A 23,434-nucleotide genomic window follows, 5' to 3' on the forward strand; every position below is an offset into this window, starting at 1 on the left:
TTGTAGTCAATTCCTATTTTAAGAACTTTATTGTAGCTTTTTTTTTTGTTTTTGACTGCCAGTTATGATCTGTCATTAATTATTTAGATTCAGAGCAGAGGCGATGTCACACTGTGTGTGAAAAATCAACTGGGTTTACTACTATTTTAAAACAAAGCCAAAATGGTTACAGTGTTGAGATTTTAAGCTCTCTTTGGCCTGTACAATGTTGTCGCCAAGTGACCAAGTGACCATACCTTAATGCCTCTGGATTTTTGCCTCAGTTTTTGGTCAAGGCTGATCAAGCTACAAAAAAAAGGAAAAAAAAAGATTGATTTGCTGCCACAAGCCACCTTCTCTGTGCATTTGTGCTCAAAAGAGTAAAATTAAGTAGCTCTAAATACACATCAGCTCAGTCCTAAGTCATATTTAAATTTTTAAAAAAAAACAAGAAAGTGGTTTTTACCACTGAAAAAGAAATGCACTGGACAAAGGAGGAAACTTTTCTACTGTAGTTTGATTTATAATCCAGCAGCAGGAGCCAGTATGTGCCTTATGTTGTGATTTAAAACATTCACGGTTGTCGGAGGGATTTCCAGCTTTCAGATTAGATCCTTTGAGCTCATCAGCTGCAGGGAGCCTACATGCTGCATCAATGCTGCCGCTGTCCCAAGAACGGCGTTCAAATATGGTTCATTACCGTCTCACAGTCCAACTAAAGACAATGGTGCTGTGTTAATATGTGGCACCTACATCCTGCAAAACTACAGTGTATTTATGCATGGTTAGAAATGGTCATGAAAGACGGGAGCAGATGGAGTTAATGCAGTTTTAATGAAGGAGGTACATTCCACACCTTCACTCATGGAGAGGATTTAAAAAGCTAAAAAAAGTTTTTTAAAAAAAAAGGTTTTTCTTTATAACTACAAAATTTGCCTCTGGGTCACTTAGTTTGATCATCAGCGGGACAAAAAAAAAAAAGGAGATAACATCTTTCCTCTTATTGCTCATGATGGGGCAATCTGTCAGGCGGCGGCACATCGGTCCACTCAGGCGTCAAGCGGCGAGAGGAAAAGCCTTGGTTTTTACTCCTGTGTCCGTGTGTTTGTGTGCGTGTCTATTGCCATCCTTTAAAGTTTCGTGCAGCACTGAGAGCGTGCCTCGTTTCCCTCCGACTGCAGGAAAAGCAGTTTTCTGTGTTCTCTCACTGGAAGTCTTGCGAAATCGTAAATAAATCAGTAAGCAGAAGAGACATTTCCAGCCCGGAGCCCAGATACATAAACTTTAACTCCGAATCGAGGCTAAGGGTGCATGAAACTTTAACGAAGGTCTGGTGAAAGGACTGCGCAGCTGTACTTCCTTAGATTTACAGGCTTTTTATTTTGGATTAGAAGAAAATGGGAGAGGCTCAGCAACGAGGTAAAAAAAAAAAAAATCTAAATAACAAAAAGACGGGAAAATATGTTTTCATAATTTGCCTAAAAGATGATCTCAACATTTTGTTCTCGTCTCCTTAAATGAACAAAATGAAGAGAGAACATTGTAGTTAGGCTGCATCAATGTTACACCTGAAAAAAAGCAACTTTATGTGTTATTGGAGTAAAATAAAGCCATTTTTACAGTAACATTGTCTCAATTTAAATATCTCTCCCCCATAAGTACGAAGTAAAAGTAAACCTCAACACATTTTTGTCAAATTACCACAAAGTTCAATGTGTTTTGTTTGTATTTTAACTGAGGGCAAAAATTTACTTTCACATATTCATGAAAAACATTTTGTGTGTCGCAAAACCCCCTGAACACGACGCTGCGTACAAATGCACCCTCACGTTTCAGATAAGAAGGGAAGAAAATGTGTAATTTTTCTTTTTGGTTCCCACTAAGCCACAACTATGCGTTGTTTTGTCACATAAAATCTTAATATTTGATTAATGCTTTGTGGCATTTTTCCAGTGTAGGTCCCAGAGAGCAGAACGTATCTACAGGATACGGTTCCCGCCTTCACATATCTGAATCTTTTACAGTAACTACTTTCTAATGACAAAATAAAACAGAGAAGAAAGACGAGAAGAAGGAAAAATTATATATATATTTTTTTTATTTTTATGACTGGCTGACACTTATGTGTGTTGCTTAATGGAGGTAATGTTCCTCTGGGCTAGCCAGCACAGGGTGACTGTGCTGGACACCTTTCAGTGTAATCTGGTTTGTCTCAACTTTGACTGTTTCCAGTTTGCGCTGGTCGTCCATTTAAATAACTCTGCATGTGAGCTGCGTGCTGAATATTTTCTTCTCAAACATGTGAGAGAAAGCCGGAGCGTGCAACAACACCTCACATCAGAATCAACCGGATCAAGAAAGAACAACCTAGGCTACGGAACACCTGCTAATCCAAACGCACAGGACGTCTGGGAATGTGGCTGGAAGCAGCAGAGCTGGACGTAGAGGTGCTGAAGTTCTGCGTTATTACTCTGACGGTGCAGACCCGTGTGGTCTAGCAGCGGTTAGAGCTGAGGTCATCTCCTCAGACCTCAGGGTGGGGTTGCTCCATTCACAGCTACTAAAACCTGCAGCCACTAAAGCAACTAATCACACAGAACAGCTGCATCCCTCACTGTATATAAATCCTCGACGCTTCGCTCTCCCACCCACACGCTGACTCTGGCAAACGAATACTGTACGCCGGCCTCCACGCACCACCACTCTTCCTTTGCAAACAGCAAGCTGCAGCTGACTGATGTTTGAAGCGCGGGGTTTTAGCGTGCAGGCCTGAGATAAGCTGCTCTGAGCTGTGAAAACACAGATTACATTTCTCCAGCTTATTACTGACGGCGTGCCTCTGCCTCGCGGTCATGCCGTAATTGTGACCCAAAAACCGCAGCCTCCGCTCGGCGGAGAGATATGAGTAGATGGGGCACCCCCCCCCACCCCCCACCACCACCCTACCTCCTCTCAGACCTGTAAAGATTTGACAGCCGTGCTAATTTAACTCTACATTCCCCCCCATACGTTTCCCGAACGGCGGCCTCCTCCTGCGATAAGCTGCCACCATATTTCTTTCGAGTGCTTTTGGTCGATAAATCAGAATCCGAACCAACGTATTAAGTGCTGCCTCTGTAAAGTGTCATCTTCACACTTTTCAAAATCTATCAAAATCAGCAGATGGGAGAAAAAAAAAGAGTCAAAAATGTTAACCTAATAAATTCACAGACACGACTGCTGAGAGTGCAATCACCCTTCATCCCTTTCCTGAGGCATTTCAAGTCAGCTCTAATGTAGTAATGCTGCTTCTAAGGACTAAATTTGATATTCTCATCACAAAATTACCTCTAAATGAGGTGCAATTTCGATATTTGTGTTAAATGTGGCATAAGCTGAGATATCCCCACTGAAAACTAGCATTTACTTTCTTGGTATGCCAAAGCCAAACAGGCATACATTAAATCCCTGTTTCTGGCATGCAATGAAAGTGCTTCCATCTGCAAATACTTAGCCCCATTTTTTTATTTTTTTTCCCTTTTGGCTCAATCAGAGATAAAGAGCATTGTGTTCCAGGTCCAGAAGAAAGACAATATTTCCCAAACCTCATAGAAAACAATTAAGACCCAGTAATTACACCAGTGAGCTGGAATTCCAGCCAAGTTCAGAGTTTGGGGTGAGAGAGAAAAGAGAAAGAAGGCTAATGTGAAAGATGCCTGCCTCTTGGACTGCTATTTTACGCCGTTACTTTTGTCTATCAATAATTATGTGATGTAATCTTTGGATCTTAGAGCCTCTCGTTCTGTGCATGACGGGTAAAAAAAAACAAAAAAAAACTGCTGCCATAGTCAAAGCAAGCTCTTGTCTCGAAGCTGTATAATCCGTTTCTGCACAGTCCTGCTCTGATTGTGCAGACAAACAATCCAAAACCGAAACAGAGACATGTCATATTTAACACCAGACCGGACCTGTGGAGTTACGGGTGCTGAGTCAGAGTTTCCTCTCACACCTTTAAGGGCTGTGAAAAAGCATTCGTCCAACTCCGGTCTGAAACGCAGGCGACTAATTCTCATGCAGTCTGAACTGATGCTGGATATATTGCAACTGCCCGTCATTGAGCCACTCCCAGAGTAAAGCTTACCCAGAAAACACAAAAGTTACAAAAGGCAGAGACACAACTTAACTTGTCACATTGTTTATAAAGTCTGGGATTGACGTGTCCAGGGTGTAACCCACCTCTCACCCAATGACTGCTGGAGATGAACCCTGGAGGCCCTGCAGGGATAAGCAGGGATAGACGACGGACGAATGAATATTAAAGTTCACTAAAGGACTGAAATACAACGGCTACCCTACATACACGGTGCCTTGAAGCATCTGGTCTTTCACAGATTTCTCCTGCTTTTGCTTTTCTTTTGTCACTTTGTCTGTTTCCAGTTTGCGGTTTATTTTTCCAGTTTACTTTGATGAGCTGCTTCAGCTCATTAAAATAATTGTACTTGGATTGCTGGCGTTTGTGACAACTGGCAGTGAGTTTTTACACAGCTGTGGATGAATTTTGGGCCCCATTTACTTGCAGAACTGTTCTAATTTGGAAACAGTGGGAGAGTTTTCGATCATAAACGTTCTGTTAAAGATCAAGCAGCAGAATCTCAATTGGTTTTAATTCCAGACTTTGATTAGGACCCTACTTTACTTTTAACCTTTCAGATAAAAAAAAAAACTTGCTGGTGTGTTTTGAATCATTGTCTTGTTACATAATTTTAGTGCAAATGAATTTGTGGTCACAAACCAATTATTGGACTTTAACAATTATTGGACCAATTATTGGACTTTCACAAGCAGCAGCGCAGCCCCACACCAACATGCAATGTTCCTTTTCCTTTCCTTTTGCTACATTAGTTTTACACCAGAGATTATTTAATGAATAAAAAAGGTGTACCTAGGTAGGTTCTGTAAAAAAATAGTTAAAAAAAACATTAGTCAGAATAACTGAGATCTTAAAAATACACAAAATTGAAATCATTAATTCATAAGATGAATTCGTCCCTTTCAACATCGAGGCAGGTTAGATTCTTATGACTTTTTAAAAATCAGATGCACTCCAAGTCTTAAGAGGTGCTCACTGTCATCCACACTGGTTTTCTGAAGACGTGATTTCAAACTTGCACCCACTGAACTGCAGCCTTTTACTTTCACTTGGCAACGTTACGGTTCCAGACTTTAAGCGGGGTCTGGCCTCCAGGTTCGCCCCTGTGGCAGCGGGCCTTTGTTTCTCCTTAAGTAGCAGAACCAGACAGACAGCAGTGGGGTATCAGGTTCTCCGCTGGCACGGGGTTCTGCTCACGAGGCAGGAGCAGAACAAAGTGCCGGTGGCCCTGGATGGCATCCACAGTGCAGAGGAGTAAAAGCCCCGTGAATAGGAGCTGTCACTGCTACTCAGCAGCGTCTCTGATCTGAGCCACCCGGAACGACGGTCTGATAAGTGGCTAATCCCAGCATCCCCCGCTGGCTCGGTAGACCCCCACTGCCATGACAACCCGGGGAGGGGGAGAATCTCCTCTAGCAACAACTTAATTGGATAATTTCCTCCCAGTTTCACTCTGTGTGTGTTTTCTCCTTTTGTTAAGTAAAGTCTGCGCTGTCGGACTGAGAATGTGTGTTTTTTGCCTTCCGAGAGTGGGGAGGGTTTAAATCAGGCGGTGCATTTGGGTGGTTTCGGCGTGTGCGAGTTTAAGCAAGCGGGGAGAAGTGGAGATGTTTTTCTTAAACTGAAGCCGCGCCGCAGCAGACCGCAGACCAGAGGGAGGGTCCACCTGGGAGAGCGAGCGTAAAAGAAGTGCACAGCCTCCGTTTTCATCACCACAAAAAAGGGACCACTTTAACCACTGTAAACATTTATTGTCCTTTGTCATGCATGGTCTGACAATTTATGTTACACCCATTCAAGCTCTGGGTCACGACATAAACAGATGCCCCACCCTCCTCCCCAGACGGCCGAGACCTGCAGACTAGTGCCAGGGAAAGTCATTATGCTCTACGGGTGTGTGTGTGTGTGTGTGTGTGTGCGTGTGTGTGTGTGTGTGTGTGTGTGTGTGTGTGTGTGTGTGTGTGTGTGTGTGCATGTGTGTGTGTGTGTGTGTGTGTGAGCTGAGAAATGAAAACAGTTCTGGGAGCATGGCACTTTAAGAAGATGAAGAGTTGGTTCCAGCTGGATCATAAAAAATGAAAACCACAGAATAGAATAAGCCTTGACGGGGTAAATTTACTGCTGGAATAAAGACATTACAGCTGATTAACAGAACCGAGGTATTTGACTCGCCCCGAGGAGGCCGCAGCCTCTTATTTCGTAACTTCATTTAAGGGACAGAGGCTGCCTTATATAAGCTTAATGGAAATCACTCCTGTTTGAAAGTATTACTTGCACAAGCGCAGCGGAGGGCACATACAGTACGCTGGCTACGAGGCTTTAATGAAAAAAGAGGAATAGGGACGGATGAGTCAGCCAGATGAGAGAGAGAAGGGAAAATGAAAACGGTAAAAGAAAAAAAGGTCCAAGTGTTCTCTCCCGTCCTTTGTTAATCATGTCCATATTCCCAAAAAAAAAAAAATCCTCCTTTAGTCATCGCCTACCTTCTCCACAAGCGGTGCCGCTGAATCCTGGACAGCATTTCCACTCGAGTGAGGTCACGGTGCGGTACACCACTTTGTAAGATGGTCTCACTACTGTCTTAAAGCTGAAAAACACACAAAACGGATAAGTGTGATTAGAATCAACTGTTCACTCTCTTTTTCTTGTTTTCTGTGCATCTGGGCCACCTGTCAAAATTATCTTTACATATTTTGTCCAAAGTCTTTCGCGTGAGAAGAATAAACCGTGGGTTAATCATAAATGACTCAACTTTTTACTCATTTTGATGCACCAACAAACAAATACTGTGTTGACTTTTAGCTGGATCGGCCAGTTGGAAACGTAAAAATTAGGTCTTCTTCCAATTGATGAACATACCATACCTCAACTCCAACTTATGATAACAACAGCGCTGTTCGTAGAAATGTTTTACAACGTGTCTGGTTGCTCTCAGCACTGCCTGAATCAGGTTTTTACATCTATATCGACCTACAACTATCTGTTCTTTTATAAAATCTGTATACAAAACAAATAGCAGTAGGGCTGAATTGTAATTCTGTAATTTCTTCCCCTATGCTTTTCACATTCACATGGAGGGAGGGTCCGGGTTCCCCACTTCTTTTTGTATTGTGTGGATGGAGGGGTGGCACAATCTGGTCCTTCAAACAAAGACTTCTTAAGAGCACATTTGAAGCAAAAGGATTTGAACTGTCTCAATCCACCAAAATGTCACTGAATTAAAATGTAAGATTAAGTTAGCTTTAATGTGACTGAAAGGTGAAAAGATGTTCACTAAAACACGTCCAGTGAGGTGGAAAGTAGGTGAGTGTCACCAGAAACGACGGTAAGATTATGACTCCATTATCTGCGTCAGGAAGATGCTCTATTGGGCGTCTGAATGGCTAAAATCCAGTCAGACAGAAAACTATGAGGGGCCGTTTAGGACAAAATTTACGTTTTGTCTCTCACACACTACCAAAAAGTCTCGCATACTCCAAAAAAGTTGCCTCGCATACTCAAAAAAATTACGTTTTGTCTCTCACACACTACCAAAAAGTCTCGGATACTCCAAAAAAGTAGCCTCGCATACTCAAAAAAATTACGTTTCGTCTCTCACACACTACCAGAAACTCTCGCATACTCCAAAAAAGTTGCCTTGCATACTCAAAAAAATTACGTTTTGTCTCTCACACACTACCAAAAAGTCTCGGATACTCCAAAAAAGTTGCCTCGCATACTCAAAAAAATTACGTTTTGTCTCTCACACACTACCAGAAACTCTCGCACACTCCAAAAAGTAGCCTCGCATACTCCAAAAAATTACGTTTCGTCTCTCACACACTACCAGAAACTCTCGCACACTCCAAAAATTACGTTTCGTCTCTCACACACTACCAGAAACTCTCGCACACTCCAAAAAAGTAGCCTCGCATACTCAAAAAAATTACGTTTCGTCTCTCACACACTACCAGAAACTCTCGCATACTCCAAAAAAGTTGCCTTGCATACTCAAAAAAATTACGTTTTGTCTCTCACACACTACCAAAAAGTCTCGGATACTCCAAAAAAGTAGCCTCGCATACTCAAAAAAATTACGTTTTGTCTCTCACACACTACCAGAAACTCTCGCACACTCAAAAAAAGTAGCCTCGCATACTCCAAAAAATTACGTTTCGTCTCTCACACACTACCAGAAACTCTCGCACACTCCAAAAATTACGTTTCGTCTCTCACACACTACCAGAAACTCTCGCACACTCCAAAAAAGTAGCCTCGCATACTCCAAAAATTACGTTTCGTCTCTCACACACTACCAGAAACTCTCGCACACTCCAAAAAAGTAGCCTCGCATACTCCAAAAAATTACGTTTCGTCTCTCACACACTACCAGAAACTCTCGCACACTCCAAAAAATTACGTTTCGTCTCTCACACACTACCAGAAACTCTCGCACACTCCAAAAAAATAGCCACGCACACTAAAAAAAATACTAAAATGTCACACACACACAAACGTTAACTTTCTCGCACACATACACTGCTACCAGCTCGCACATTCACAAACGTTAACTGTCTCGCACACATACACTAACAGCTCGCACATTCACAAACGTTAACTGTCTCGCACACATACACTAACAGCTCGCACATTCACAAACGTTAACTGTCTCGCACACATACACTAACAGCTCGCACATTCACAAACGTTAACTGTCTCGCACACATACACTAACAGCTCGCACATTCACAAACGTTAACTTTCTCGCACACATACACTGCTACCAGCTCGCACATTCACAAACGTTAACTGTCTCGCACACATACACTAACAGCTCGCACATTCACAAACGTTAACTGTCTCGCACACATACACTAACAGCTCGCACATTCACAAACGTTAACTGTCTCGCTCACATACACTGCTACCAGCTCGCACACACACACACACAGACGTTTATCTCTCACATACACAAGACTAAAGTTGAACACACAGTACTAAGACTCGTTTTTTGAATGTGTGAGAGCGAGACTTTTTTTGAATGTGTGAGAGCGAAACTCTTTTTGAATGTGTGAGAGCGAGACTTTTTTTGAATGTGTGAGAGTTGTCACGGAAGAGGCGGGGCATAATTTTTGGATCAAACTGCGCATGCGTAGATCCTAAACCTTAAGTTTCGATTGTTGACTCACTGTATGTTCTATTACTTAGTATATTTGTGCTATATATATTTTAAATATATATAGAACGTTTAACTTTCTTGTAGATTAAATGTGCTATAGAAATAAATGAATTTGATTGATTGATTAAAAATAGCAAAATTGCTGTAGTACAATCTGTCCACTGGGTGCCAGCATTACAGGAATTATTAAGAGGTCTTGTGAGAAATTCTGTTCCCCCGTGAAAATCTGTTCCCCCTGTGACGGGAGCGCGCATTGCAGCCAGAGACGTGGATCCGGTGAATCTGACCATTTTCACGGCGCTTCTGATCGATTTCTCGGTAAAAACTACTCATATGATCATGTCAATGTGTAACTTTCAGTTTAATCGGCAGCTATCAAAATAAAAATACATACATAAATAAACGAGGTCCGGTGTGGAGGTCTTTTTTCGCTGTTTTGTGTTATTTTGAAAGCGAAGAAAATCGATCTTTTTTCAGCTTTTGTCTCGTAAGCCTGACAAATAAAAGTCAGTCAACAAACACAGGTTCCCAACACATAGTGTGCATTTATAATTTTTCATTTCTGATGAAGGAGGAAGGAGATTAATATACCTGCAAGATCTTTTACTTTGTTTTCAAAATATTTGCACTATGTTTGACATTTGTCCTTAACATAGTTTAATATAAGGTAGCTATTGAAAGATAGTTTCAATATATTTATATATATTTAAAAACACAAATATACTAAGTAATACAACATACAGTGAGTCAAAAATGGAAAATTATAGTTTAGGATCTACGCATGCGCAGTTTGATCCAAAAATTATGCCCCGCCTCTTCCGTGACAACTCTCACACATTCAAAAAAAGTCTCGCTCTCACACATTCAAAAAAAGTCTCGCTCTCACACATTCAAAAAGAGTTTCGCTCTCACACATTCAAAAAAAGTCTCGCTCTCACACATTCAAAAAACGAGTCTTAGTACTGTGTGTTCAACTTTAGTCTTGTGTATGTGAGAGATAAACGTCTGTGTGTGTGTGTGTGCGAGCTGGTAGCAGTGTATGTGAGCGAGACAGTTAACGTTTGTGAATGTGCGAGCTGGTAGCAGTGTATGTGTGCGAGACAGTTAACGTTTGTGAATGTGCGAGCTGTTAGTGTATGTGTGCGAGACAGTTAACGTTTGTGAATGTGCGAGCTTGGTAGCAGTGTATGTGTGCGAGAAAGTTAACGTTTGTGTGTGTGTGACATTTTAGTATTTTTTTTAGTGTGCGTGGCTATTTTTTTGGAGTGTGCGAGAGTTTCTGGTAGTGTGTGAGAGACGAAACGTAATTTTTTGGAGTGTGCGAGAGTTTCTGGTAGTGTGTGAGAGACGAAACGTAATTTTTGGAGTGTGCGAGAGTTTCTGGTAGTGTGTGAGAGACGAAACGTAATTTTTTGGAGTATGCGAGGCTACTTTTTTGGAGTGTGCGAGAGTTTCTGGTAGTGTGTGAGAGACAAAACGTAATTTTTTTGAGTATGCGAGGCTACTTTTTTTGAGTGTGCGAGAGTTTCTGGTAGTGTGTGAGAGACAAAACGTAATTTTTTGGAGTATGCGAGGCTACTTTTTTTGAGTGTGCGAGAGTTTCTGGTAGTGTGTGAGAGACAAAACGTAATTTTTGGAGTGTGCGAGAGTTTCTGGTAGTGTGTGAGAGACGAAACGTAATTTTTTTGACTATGCGAGGCTACTTTTTTGGAGTATGCGAGACTTTTTGGTAGTGTGTGAGAGACAAAACGTAATTTTTTTGAGTATGCGAGGCAACTTTTTTGGAGTATGCGAGACTTTTTGGTAGTGTGTGAGAGACAAAACGTAAATTTTGTCCTAAACGGCCCCTCATAGAAAACGCGTTGGCCAATTAACTCAAAACAAGGCAGTTCAAATCAGCGCGATAGAAAGTTAGCAGATACAGAAAGCCTACAATTTCACAGCAAACTGTTGTCAAGCAGGACATCTGTATTTCTATCAAAAGTTACTTAAAAGGCCAGTGGTAGCCTCTTAATTTTCATACATGATAAATAAAGATATGCTTAGAAAGAACACTCGTAGTTGTTTGAAAATCATCCTGACTGACAGTCGATCCCTCAAATGAGCTGAGGAGGCGGATTAGCTAGTTCCTTAATTTTCCATCAAGCTCATGGTGAAATGACATCTTTCCAAAGCAGGTAAGGAAACGATTACCAGTAAATACTTCGCAAAACCTAATTTCCAAAACCCCAAACTAACCCTGTAAAGCAGATAACAGGAAGCCTGGACAAAGTGCTACAAAGTTGCTCTGTTTTGTCCTTTTTGTGCTTTCAACCCCTATGCAACACTGTGCATCTGTAGTAGCTGTAAAAATGCATGAACTAAATAATTACTTAGTTGTGTCTGCTTTCAAACAGATGAAGATAAAGGGTTTATGACGGAGTTGCGGAGCGGGGTCCATAAGGTCCCCTCGACCTCTCACCTGCCCCCTGAGCATCCCTGCGGCCAGCGGCAGGTCTGGTAGACCCGCTGGAGGATCGTCCCGTTCTGCACCTGGCAGGTCACTGTCTTGGTTACTGTGTGAGGACACCAGTTCCTGCAGAAACACACGGGCAAGCCAAACAGAGATACAAATTGTAAATAAGGGCAGAATGAGCATTCGCTGCTTGTGGATAAAAACCAAAATCGCATTCTTTGACTTGGCCGAGACGAACGTCTTCAATCACATGCTGTCACAAAAGCTAATTAGCCATGCAGCCCCAGTTGGTTTGCTTTGTTCCTCCCTCCCCCGCCCTTTTGTTTTGAGACTTCCTCGTGGTGTTTACATGGTTTTAATCAGCCACAATTTTCCCAATGAGCGCATTGAGGGCTGTATTTACACTGACGTTGGTCCTCTATCAATGCACATCCGCTTGCGCTGGGGTCTCGGAGGAGGCGGAGTTTCTCTGGAGTGGATTTTTAACACGGGTTACAGCCGGGTCACGAGTTCACCGCCTTCCCATAGACGGCTTCTGAGACATTACTGAGAAACTAAACCATGCAGATGATTTAGAGGCCACGTGATTACAGCGCAGGTACCCAAAGCATAAAGTGATACTTTCTTTTAATGCAGCAGTCTTAAAAAGACATCTGGTTGTGCAAGATATAAAAACACTGAGAATTAATAGGGTTTTAGTCAAATCCTGTCTGAAAGCTCTTTTTAAGAGTCTGATAGACTCCGAGAAACATTTAGCTTTAAACCCAACATCTGAACCCATCTCTCTAATCACAAATCACATGGCATTCATTTATGAGGAGAAAAAAAAACGTGGGAAAGCTGCTGAACGACAAGCTGTTAGAGAAACAAGGGAACAATTAGCATGATCAGTTTTTGCACAATCGATGGATGTATAGACGGAAGCTGCAGAAACCACAGAGCAGACCACGCAAAGACCAAGCTTCGTGTGTTCTGCTGCCAGTGAGCATCCAGGACGAACGGGCTGAACGTCTGAGTTTCCCAGGCCAACAGGAGGTTTCACCTGGGAACGACAGAGGCGGTTCCCGTGGGTTACGTGGAGGAAACTGGGGGAAGGGTTTATGGTCTCCCAGTTTTCCCTCTCTTTGCATGTACGCTGTAGGTGAAAAGGAAATTCCCACAGCGTTTGATCCAATAAATGAAACAAGACTGAGGTTTGGGATACAGTTCTGAACAGTTGCTTGACTGTTAAACATTAAAGCGGTCTTGAGATGTCAGCATGTGGTCATTTAACACATGTTGAGTGAAGATGTGTGAAAAAAATCTAAGATTAATTAATATTTTATTTGAGTTGTACAATTTTACGCAAAATAATATTATATTATATATATATATATATATATATATATATATATATTTTTTATTATTATTATCATTATCCTATTAACTAATACATATTTTGAATAAAAAGTCCCCTGTGCCACAGTCAAGTCCCTCTATGCCAAACAGAAGTGTTTTGTTTGTTATAAATTTCACTGTATGTTGATCATGTTCAGAGAGGCGGTATTATGCTTTTTCCAGGCACACAGTGATAGGTTATAGCACAATCAAGTAACTATGTTACCTTCAGTTTTGATTAAAAAAAATATTGTATATATCAAGCATAACTTAAAAGAAATTCAACTTCTCAACTTAACTCCTTGAAATTGGGTCTCTGTCTCTTTAAGGAGTTTCTGCTCTTGAATTTAGCGCATCATCACAACAACGTCTCTCCATTACGTTGTTTACAATGTTCGCAGGATCATTGCACTGAGAAGTAGTTTATGCAATAATCTCAGCAGAGTTAATTGCTTAGTGTCTGAGACTGACGCTAGTCTGGAGGAGCTGAGCGGGAGGGGTGCTCTAATATTCCCTCTAAGATGATTGTTTCGCTATACTCAGCTTCTTGTTTATCTCTGATCCATCAGACAACCGCAGAGTCACCCGAGTGTTTCTGTAGATGACCGGAGTCTGACTTGTGCTGAAAATCTGAAGTGTACTGCATGAAAAGGAGTGATTAGAGTGGTGCTCCTGTGTTGCTGACCATCTGATTAGACACACAAACCGGTCAGTAGTCATGGATCCAGGTGATTACCAAGGCCTCCACCGTTTGTCTTCTAGAGTTTCAGACAAAGCAAACTGGGCTAAATTGTGCTCAAAAATTCACTTTTTAAAAGGTTTTACTGGCTCTAGTGGCTTTTATTTGAGAGTGGTCAGACAGGAACGTAGGTAATGACAGAGAGGGAAGATATGCGCCAAAGGTCACCAGGTCCGGACTTGAACCTGTGACGTGTGCTTTACCCCTGCGCCACCCTTAAATCCACTGGATAAATCAAAGCACACTGTCCTCACGGTGCTGCCCGCTTTGTCCAGATGACAGTGGGTTTGGTAAAGCAGGTTGTTTGATAGAGTCTTCAAATCCAGCTCCACAGCAATAAGCAAACTGCAGGCTGTCCTCACATGTGTGAAGACGACAATGGCTATTATCTCAGCTCTTATAGCTGAGAACATTTGAATTAATACAAAGTACAACTTTTTCGTAATTCCATTGCAAAAAACATATCTTTACCTGCGGTCACTGCAGTTGACACATCGCAAACTCATCCTCTCTTCTCCTGACAAGATGCTGAAAACTCCTGTAACAAGGAGCACAGGTGCTCGCTGCACTAAATCCTTCACTCTTAAATGGCTCATAGTCAACACCTTCCCCTTAGTGGAGGCACCCGTGTGTTATGAAGTGTGAAACCCACCAGCACCATGCTGTTTCACTGGCAAAACACCAAGTGGGCCCTCAGTGAGTATCAGGTCTCAAAGCACACATGGCACACTCTGAATGCTGCAGGCCCTAGCTAAATAAATCATCCGCCGTCTCCGTCGCACGTAGCCACAGCCAAGAGTTAAGAAAGAAATCACAGCTTTGTCCCATCTGCTCCTCAGCGCCACAGACGCCAAGTGACGGAGCAGACAAAACAAAAGGGAAATGAACTCTTATTTCTAATGTATGCAAATGCAGACAGGATGCAAAACAAAGAAAAAGCTTATAAGGCACATTGGAGCTAAAGAGCGTGCCCTCATTTCACCCAGACATGCTGAACGCTGACACTTACTCCTTACTGTGCAATGGGGGGCGGAGGGGAAGCTGGGAGGAACAACTGCGATGTGAACCAAAATCGAAACGCAGATGATTCTCTGGTAGAAAAACATTTCCATCCAGACATCTATTCTCAACAGCAGGAGAAGACAGAAGAGGGACTAATGCAAATGCAGTGAGGAGAGAATTTTTCTAGATTTCTGTCAGTGGAAAACACTCAGGGGAGAAAGGAGGAGAAAAGACTGATGCAGCAAACGGCCAAAGGAAAGGAGAGGTTGTTTTGTCCGAAAGGTCTCAAACTCCGACGGGAGCAAAGAAATGGAAAAAAGACAATTACAAAGCAGCGCTGGTCCCATGGGACACAGGGGGAGGCTTAAGATGAATGTGGTTCAACATAAAATGACAAAAAGACAAATAAAGAGTACGAGTAAAGGTGAAATTAATGAGCTCTACATTCCTGGCGCGCTGAAAAAAATAGACCCGACATTAGTTATGTTCAGTCTTTATTTCCGGAGGAGTTAACAAATATTAAGTTAGTTCAGGATACTATGGTCAGTGTGCAGCATCATCAAAACAGCACACACAGGTCCTCAAAGTCAGAGCTAAGTGACTCTTTCAGCAAAGACAAAGAAGAGTCATTTGTCTTTGTCTGTTTTGAGTTTTCTGATTTGGACACCTGAGCTGTCCCTCCGTCTGTTTAAGGGTTTGTGCATTTTCTAGTGTTTTAAGAATGAATGTAATAAAAAAAAAGGACTCGACTGACACAAACCATGGAGAGTTGTTCTTTACTGGGTTTTTAACTTGGATGTGGTGATCAGAGATTAAATTATAGCGATAGATCCCTGAGGGAAACCCAGACATCGCTCCACTTAGAAACACTCTGTTGCTCTTTCAGGGAAATCCCAAAGTGTTTCCAGGCCAGAGGGGATGGAGACTCCCTCGGTCTGTCCTGGGGGTCTCCCATCGGTGAGATGTTTCCAGCGAAGCTCTAAAGGGAGGCATCCTGATCTGATGAATGAACCAGCTCAGCCAACTTAATGTAGAGCAGCAGCTCCACTCCAACACAGCACTCGATGACGGAGCTTCTCATCTTATAAGTCCAACTCTCCTAGGAAGGAAGTTTACATCGTGATCCACTTATCATGACCAAAGAGTTTCCTTTTGCAGTTCTAGTTCAAGAAAATGTTTTGAAAGCCATGCATTGTTTTCTTTCAACTTCACAATTATGTTTTACATTGTGTTGCTCCATCCCATAAAAATCCAGATAAAATACGTTTTAGTTTGTGGATGTCCTGTGTTGAAGTTTGAAAAAGTTCACATAGTATGAATACCATGCAAAAGTAAAACCCAACCTGGTTGATGCAGAATGTACTGATAAAACCACCCATTAACAGACTGTTAGCATTTCAATAAATGGCTCTCTCTGCATTCAGAAAGTAAAACAATATTGAAAGTATTTTCACACCGACTTAATTTGGCTCTATACAAATAAAAACTGATTTGATTTGATTGATAGAGTAGTATTTCGACACACAGAGGTTATCTTGGCCACATTAAACGTTATAGTGGGCCAGATTTGGCCCCCGGGGCCCCGAATTTGACACATGTGGCTTAATCCAATGAGTAGTCTGCCAGGAATGTAGCCAGCTGTCAGTGGAGCAGTAGATGTATTTAAGGTTATTTGAAAAGACAAAATCAAAGGCTGTCTTGTTTAAACCTGCAGTAACCTTCATTTCAATGAATAAGCAAGGCGAGTAATTAGATGCTCACAGAACACATGATAAGATCTCCAACCATGTCGAAAACTGCAGAAATAACAAATTATCTACCCTAGTAGCATAGTGATGCTCTGAAGTGTAATAATCACTGAAAAAGACATGTCGTAAAATTACTCAAGATCCGTTTATCCCCTGGCTGCCATGGACAAACATTGAGAAATCGTTTTTGCCTCCGGATGGGCCGGTTGACACCATTAACTGGTGCGTACACAGCAAGACCAGACCAAACCGAGAGACTGCTCCTTTTCATTTTGCTTCAGACTCTCTGACCTTTCTAAGGACAGCGGCTGATTCAGAACAGCAGCAGCTTTTGTTTTTCCTGCACACAAGCGTTGACATCTCCCCAAAACAAGCCCAGATGCTGTGGTGCCCCAGCGGCTCGTGTTTGGTAAACACCTCAACAAACATCTGGATGCGAGAGGCAAAAGGGGAGCGTAAGACGCGAGGTGGTTGGACGAAGCTTCGTGGAGACCAAAGAATGGAAGCTGCGTTGTTATGTTAGAAAGCAATATCCCACACAGCACTGCTCGACCCACATCGCCTGAGAAGATGTGATGCCAGGGGTTAGATCAAAGAAGAAACAGGGTTCGATCAAACCCCATTTCCATCGTGGGAGAAGAAGTGAAAGTGGATGAGGAATGGAAATACCTCGGTGTTCACCTGGACAACAGACTGGACAGTGATCTGAGAGATCCTTCCTGCACACCGTCATCACTGTCCACAATAACTCTCAAGAAATTTGAACTGACACGAGTTACGACATTTAATTCCCCTCTGGTAGCAATGAAGTATTTTTGAATTTGAAATTATAAGCATGTGGTACTTCATGTCCCATCAAAAACCCAATACAATATATTTACATTTGTGGTTGCAATATATGACAAAAATGTGGAAAAAGTCCTATGAATACTTATTTGTAGAACAAACATTTCCTCTCATCTTTGTACTGAATTCTGACACAGACCTAATCTGCCCTTTGAGCACAGAGGTGTTGCTCAGAAACACCTCTGTCAGCGAAACCCCTATAAAGGCATCAATCATTTTATGATATGATTACTTTATTAAAATCAATAACCACTCATTCTCGGGAGCCTGACCTCACAAAAGCTTCTATTTTGTGGACGAAGCTGAACCTTGAAATAAATTCCGACAGCAAAAGAAAGCAGATGATGGGGCTGCATCATGCCAGGGACAGTGGAAGCGGTTTGACACACGGGGCCACAGTGAGGATGAGACCGCTGAGGAACAAGGAAACCAACCGTCAGGAGCACAACGAACCGGTAGATGGATGGTTTTGAGAGTAAATCTCCCAAGTCACGCAGTGAAGGAATCACGCACAAGGTTAAAAAATAGATGCCAATCATTTTATGTGTGTAAACAAGTCATTTTAAAATGCTAAACACTGCTATTGTGACTATAAGACGGTGCGCTTCTTACTTTTTCTGGTAGATTGAGGTGTGAGTGGCTGCTTTCTGCGACCCGGCTGAATATCCCTTGTAAAGTCCAGTTTTCCAGGTCCCGTTAGCGAACATGGACATCCAGAGGATCAGCACCGTCCACAGCAAACTTTTCCTGAACAGCGCGTCTAGCTGGTGGGATCCCATTTTGTGTGTGTGTGTGTGTGTGTGTGTGTGGGAAGGGGGGGATTTAAACTACGGACCGGGACAGTTTTCGATAACGAGTCCAACTCTTGGTCCAGTTAGGGATCAGTCCGACCGGCCGGCGGGTCCAGCTCAGATGTGTCAAACTGAAGCAGGGCGGCAACGGAAGACAGGCAGCATAATCACTGACTGGAAATGAGTAGAAAACTGTCCGACACTAATTCATCCGCAAAGCAGTCGGATTTAACTCCCCTGAGACAAGACGACTGGGTCGAACTCTGGTGGCGCTGGCGTCTTGAGCAGAGCTCAGATTTCCGCGGCTGAACCTTGAACACTGCTGTCCTCCCTTCTCCTCCGCCTGTCTGAGGTCCGATCCTGCAGCGGGCATGGAGCAGCTTTATAGTCTCCTGCGGTGTTTTAAAAGCTCAGCCTGCTGGGTCTTTCTCACCCTGCCCCGCACGGAGGACAATGCGCGCTCACGGCGACGCCACTTTAACGCACAGAATGAATCATGGGTACTGCTGCCTCTCTGGGTGGCTCCAAAATCATCAACTCTTTGGCACCACACACACACACACACACACACACACATTAAAGCGTTTATACTATCGCCTTTTACGATATCATATTAGAAAGTGATAAATATAATTTTCAATTATTCCAAGGTCTTGTCAAATACTCTTAAATTATTTCCTTTTCTAAATTAACATTACAATAAGTTCTTTAAAATTTTATTTCTGACCTTTGGCGCATAGCTTGGTCTAAAGGGTGAAATTTGTTCACTAAACTCTGAGGTTCACGGAGCACCTAGATTAAAACTTAGGATGCCCTCTAAAGATAATAAGTTGTATTTTACTTTATTTAGGAATATCACAGGGAAGGGAACTGGATAAGAATGGAAATCCAACAAGTTTGAAAAGTTTACTTTGTTAAAAAAAACAACAAACAAAAAAACAAAAATAATATTAATAATAAATGTGTATTTTCAGTTCACTTCACAAATATGTACAACTTTGTGTTGCCTATAAAATACATTTCTAATAAAACCCATTCAAGCGAAAAACGAAATTCAAAAAAAGCTTGAGGAGTGTAAATAGTTTTGAAAGGAAGTGTGCATCTCTTTGAGTCATTTGGGGTTGGTTTTCTGTAAAAGCAGCCATTACCCCGTAAGACAGTGGTCCACTCCAAACCAAACACCTGAAATGTAACCCAAAACTGGGACCTGTGGTATTTATCTGCCTGTGGTTCCTCTAAGCTGCACCAGCTGCAGAAGATACAGCCTGACTGCAATATGCCCCTGCTAAAGTTGATTAAAACGTTCTTTCATATCTCACCCACTAATACTACCACACTCTACACCAGTGGACTCCTCATAACCAGTGGAAACACAGGGTTGATCATTAGTTTGACAGCGTTTCGGCACCCTCTTCATTTTAAGGACGCCGGGCAGTGATTCCAAGCAGGTATCACTGATTTCCAGGTTGCTGTCTGTCTTTCTCCATGGTCACTTTAAGAGAAGAAGTTCTACATTTTCCATTTTCCACCCATTTGTTTTCTAAACTGAAAGAGCTGCGTTGCATGTTGTCTTCATTGCGCCGAATCTACTCTAAATCTTCTCAGTCACATAAAGCTCCATTAACTACAAGGAAACCTTTTCTATCCTCTTTTTCAACAGGAGAACACAATCATTCCCCTCCTGTGTTTGGACATAAACATGTGCTAATCTTCACTCTTTATGAGTGTCGTACTAGTTGAGGCCGAGGAGGGGCCTGTCTAACCTTTAACCTTCGCGATTCAGACGGGACCATATTAGACTCCATAATAATGGTAATGAGATGCATTCTTGTGATCTCATGTGCGGGTCGGGGCTTTTGAGGATGCAGACCAAAGAAAACGTAATATTTTTATGGTAATGGTTGTCAGAGTTTCTTTCATTTGCATCTACCAATCAGAATTTAGCCTGTGTAGAACATTCCTGACAAAAGCGGCATTGTCACAACAAAAGCCAAAACCCTATGTTGCACAAGTAATGGATCAAAAGTACTGCAGTTTTCCCTTTGCATGTGTGTGTGTGTGTGGGGGGGGTGTGTGTGTGTGTGTGTGTGTGTGTGTGTGTGTGTGTGTGTGTGTGTGTGTGTGTGTGTGTGTGACCTCACTGCTGAACTAAATCCTCTGGGGCTGTCTTGATTTTTCAGAGGTAACTTTACCTGCTTTGCTGCTGAGCTCAGCAGCCTCAATTGAGTGGAGCTGTCCCAGATCTGTACACGACAGTAAAACAACACACACAGCCCTGCCCATTTTGTAAAAAAAAAAAAAAAAAAGAAAACTGCTATAGATACCTGAGTAAAAAGGAAACCTTTCCTCATAGCATCATAGTTGAGGTTCTGCTATTGAAACAACAACTCTGTACAGTCGAAGCGCTTTATTAAAACACGCACAATAATAAAATTACAAGATGCACCTGGACTGTTCACTAACATTTGTTTATTTGAAAACTAATTTGCATTCGTAGGATAAAAGACTGTCTGGTGACAGTATTGCTCAGGTAACATTAAACTGAAGTACTTAGAAAACAGGCAGAGAGCAAACAGTGTTTTGTGCTGCCATCTAGCGGGAAAAAGTTAAAGAACACATTTAAAAACTAAAACATCTAAGGTGTACGTCAGCTAAACGTGTAAAAAAAAATAGCTTGCAATAGTGCAACTTCTCAACTAGTCATAAAAAGCAGAAATCAATTATATCACAATAATCTAACCGCAACTGGATAATTTGATAAACATGCACAGATAATACGTTTTTCATCTTGTTAAGGCTGAGGGAGATGTTCAGTCAGTGTTGAGACACAAACACACTCCCTGCAGGACCCAATGGGAGAGGTGTAGCGTTGTGGACAGGTCTGCCTCAAATACCAACCCCACACCCATCGCATTCCTCCGCATGGACGTTGTGTACACTGGTGTCCTCATTGTATTCTGGGGTCCAAAACACAAGGAAACGACAGACGCTAAGAAAAAAAATATCCAAACCGTACAAGTACGTAAATGTGTAGAGAGCTTTATCCACACCTGCAGTCTAAGGTGACACGTCTCAATGGGGATGATTCTGAGAATGGGCAGTTCAACAACCAAGTCTTTTGGTTTGCTCTTCATTAAGCAGTTATTCTCTATGTCCCAGTCTGCTCCCTCCAGATACAGTCCAGACACAAAGCAGCCTGAGACCACCACCGATGCAGTTAGTCTTTAAAATTTCTCACTAGAAAAGCTGCAAAAGATGAATGTCTTGGCATATTACCTTTTCTGGGCCTGTCCAGGATTTCGTCCTCACTGCGGAACTGGGTCACTTCTGTGTACAACGTAGAAAGATCCAGCGGCCAGCCGTTTTTCCTGCAGGCAGCTTGAACCAGAGCGGTCAGGTAAGACTCCGGGATGTGAAGTCCTGATAGCCACATAATTTTTGGTTCTCCATCGTGCACCTGCCATACACAAGATTCACACATCAAGATTCACACCAAACAAATATGTAAAACCCCAAAATATAAAGAGTTTGGTTTTAGCTATCAATGCATGCGTTCAAAAAAAAAAAAAAAAAAAAGAAAAAATCAGTTATCAGGTTATTCGACCATTTTTACCCAATAGTAATACAGTTCGTAGCGCCTCTTGAAGTGGATCATCCAGTTCCCGAGGGACTTTAGAGTCTCGGGTGCCAGTTTCTTCCAGATGCCAGGAATGTGGCCATTAAAAAGGGCCCGAGCCACTTCATCCAGCTCACTGCTCATTCCCACCTCACCGGCCAAGGCCTGGGGGGAAAACAAGGCCATCGGAAATGATCTAGAGGTGGACTAAAGGGAAGACACGATAAACGCATGGCCCCATCCTCACCCTTTGCAACTCAGCCAAGGACAGCTGCATGCGAACCACCAGCTTGTTGAAGCGCTCTATTTCCTGAAGCAGAACCACAGTGGTTGGGGAAATGCCCGTGCCAAACTTCTTACGAATCACGTCCATGTCAAACAGCTCGGGAAGTTTGTTCTGGATGTCCTGGGCCACCTGACTTATTTGCTCTTCCCTTGTAATGCTTCCACTGGATTCGCCTTAGGAATGAGGGGAAAAAGTATGCGAAGGCAACAATCATCGCTTCCTCGGTTATTTTACAGTTTAACAGTTTTCATTGGAGGAGCCTACTACAACAGAATGTTACAGTAAGAATCCAGTAGAGAAACACCAAATTATACCTGACTGAGGCTGAAGGTCTATCAGGTGAGACCACAACTCTTTAACAGCCAGAGTGTAATATCCTATCTCTGCGTTGGAATGAAGGCCCATCACCTCCGGTGTGTTTGCCAGTGGCATGTTCTCAATCTCGTCTGCAACACATGCCAGGTTAAAGCTGCGAGTGCAAGAATACAATAAAAAAAATATTTTCTGTCTTACGGAAGAGTGCTTAGGCAGGAGCTGACCAACATATGTTGTCTTTGGGCCAGTTGGGGGGATTTTATATTCCACATCTTTGTTTTTGAAGAAGTAGAACTCCCGGAAGGTATAGAAGAGGAAATCTCCAAGATACTCGTCCATGTAGACGGTCAAGATCCTGCGGTCAAAGCTATCTATGACGCGCCCACCGTACATCACCTAATGAGACATTGTACATATAGTACTTACAGAAAACTGAGACAATAAAAGGACATGTCACGAAAGCGCCAACAGTGTTTCCTAACCTCGCCAATGAGATATTTCAGACTACCCCAGGGGATGTTGACGTCTCCTTGGTCGAATGCTTTAGTCAGGTAAGTGTTCAGGATCTCCATGCACACCTGTTAAGAAGTTATACTGATTCAGCTACTGAAAGGTTAAATGTGCATGTTAGTGAGCCAGTCAAAAAAATAAAAAAATAAAACAGTTAGTCTTGCACCACTTACAAAGAAATCTGACTCGCTGAAGTCATAGGACACATTCCAGCCAATCTTTCCGTACTTTCGCCTCTCTTGAACCACAGCGTGGAAGAAGGCCAGCACGTACACCAAGCTTTTGAACACGGGGTGATCGCATGCCGACAAGCTGTCATGTGAGATTTTGGAGTATGTTGCTCTCATGTTCAGCTTGAGGCCGTTGGGAGGCTCTGTCACAACCTACAAACAACGCCAAAGGTCATTTACATATTTCCTGAAATGATTCGTCTGTGAATATGATTTTGTTTTGCTAAATAGTCTACTTTAACGATGATAACAT

The 23,434-nt window shown here is 42.4% G+C and overlaps 2 protein-coding genes across 3 annotated transcripts in view; both read right to left on the minus strand.

Moving 5' to 3' along the window:
* Window positions 1-18,723, minus strand: part of emid1 (EMI domain containing 1) — a 67,569-nt gene extending 48,846 nt beyond the window's left edge. The window contains exons 1-3 of one of the 2 annotated variants that reach the window (XM_014987446.2): window positions 18,046-18,723; window positions 11,728-11,841; window positions 6,592-6,695 (exon numbers count right to left, since the gene is read on the minus strand). In XM_014987446.2, coding sequence (XP_014842932.2) covers window positions 6,592-6,695; window positions 11,728-11,841; window positions 18,046-18,212 — 385 coding nt within the window. In that variant the 5' untranslated portion in view covers window positions 18,213-18,723. The remainder of the gene's footprint in view (window positions 1-6,591; window positions 6,696-11,727; window positions 11,842-18,045) is intronic. The other variant, XM_014987454.2, reaches the window with a different exon arrangement.
* A 1,893-nt stretch (window positions 18,724-20,616) lies between these two features.
* Window positions 20,617-23,434, minus strand: part of dnah10 (dynein axonemal heavy chain 10) — a 35,782-nt gene continuing 32,964 nt past the window's right edge. The window contains exons 70-78 of the mRNA XM_014987487.2: window positions 23,125-23,334; window positions 22,924-23,019; window positions 22,666-22,837; window positions 22,441-22,572; window positions 22,088-22,299; window positions 21,838-22,005; window positions 21,501-21,681; window positions 21,275-21,420; window positions 20,617-21,181 (exon numbers count right to left, since the gene is read on the minus strand). Of these exons, the coding sequence (XP_014842973.2) occupies window positions 21,035-21,181; window positions 21,275-21,420; window positions 21,501-21,681; window positions 21,838-22,005; window positions 22,088-22,299; window positions 22,441-22,572; window positions 22,666-22,837; window positions 22,924-23,019; window positions 23,125-23,334 (1,464 nt within the window). The 3' untranslated portion in view covers window positions 20,617-21,034. The remainder of the gene's footprint in view (window positions 21,182-21,274; window positions 21,421-21,500; window positions 21,682-21,837; window positions 22,006-22,087; window positions 22,300-22,440; window positions 22,573-22,665; window positions 22,838-22,923; window positions 23,020-23,124; window positions 23,335-23,434) is intronic.

This window comes from Poecilia mexicana, unplaced genomic scaffold, assembly GCF_051168715.1.
Source record: "Poecilia mexicana isolate PSO_F unplaced genomic scaffold, ASM5116871v1 scaffold_9, whole genome shotgun sequence".
Lineage (NCBI taxonomy): Eukaryota > Metazoa > Chordata > Actinopteri > Cyprinodontiformes > Poeciliidae > Poecilia > Poecilia mexicana.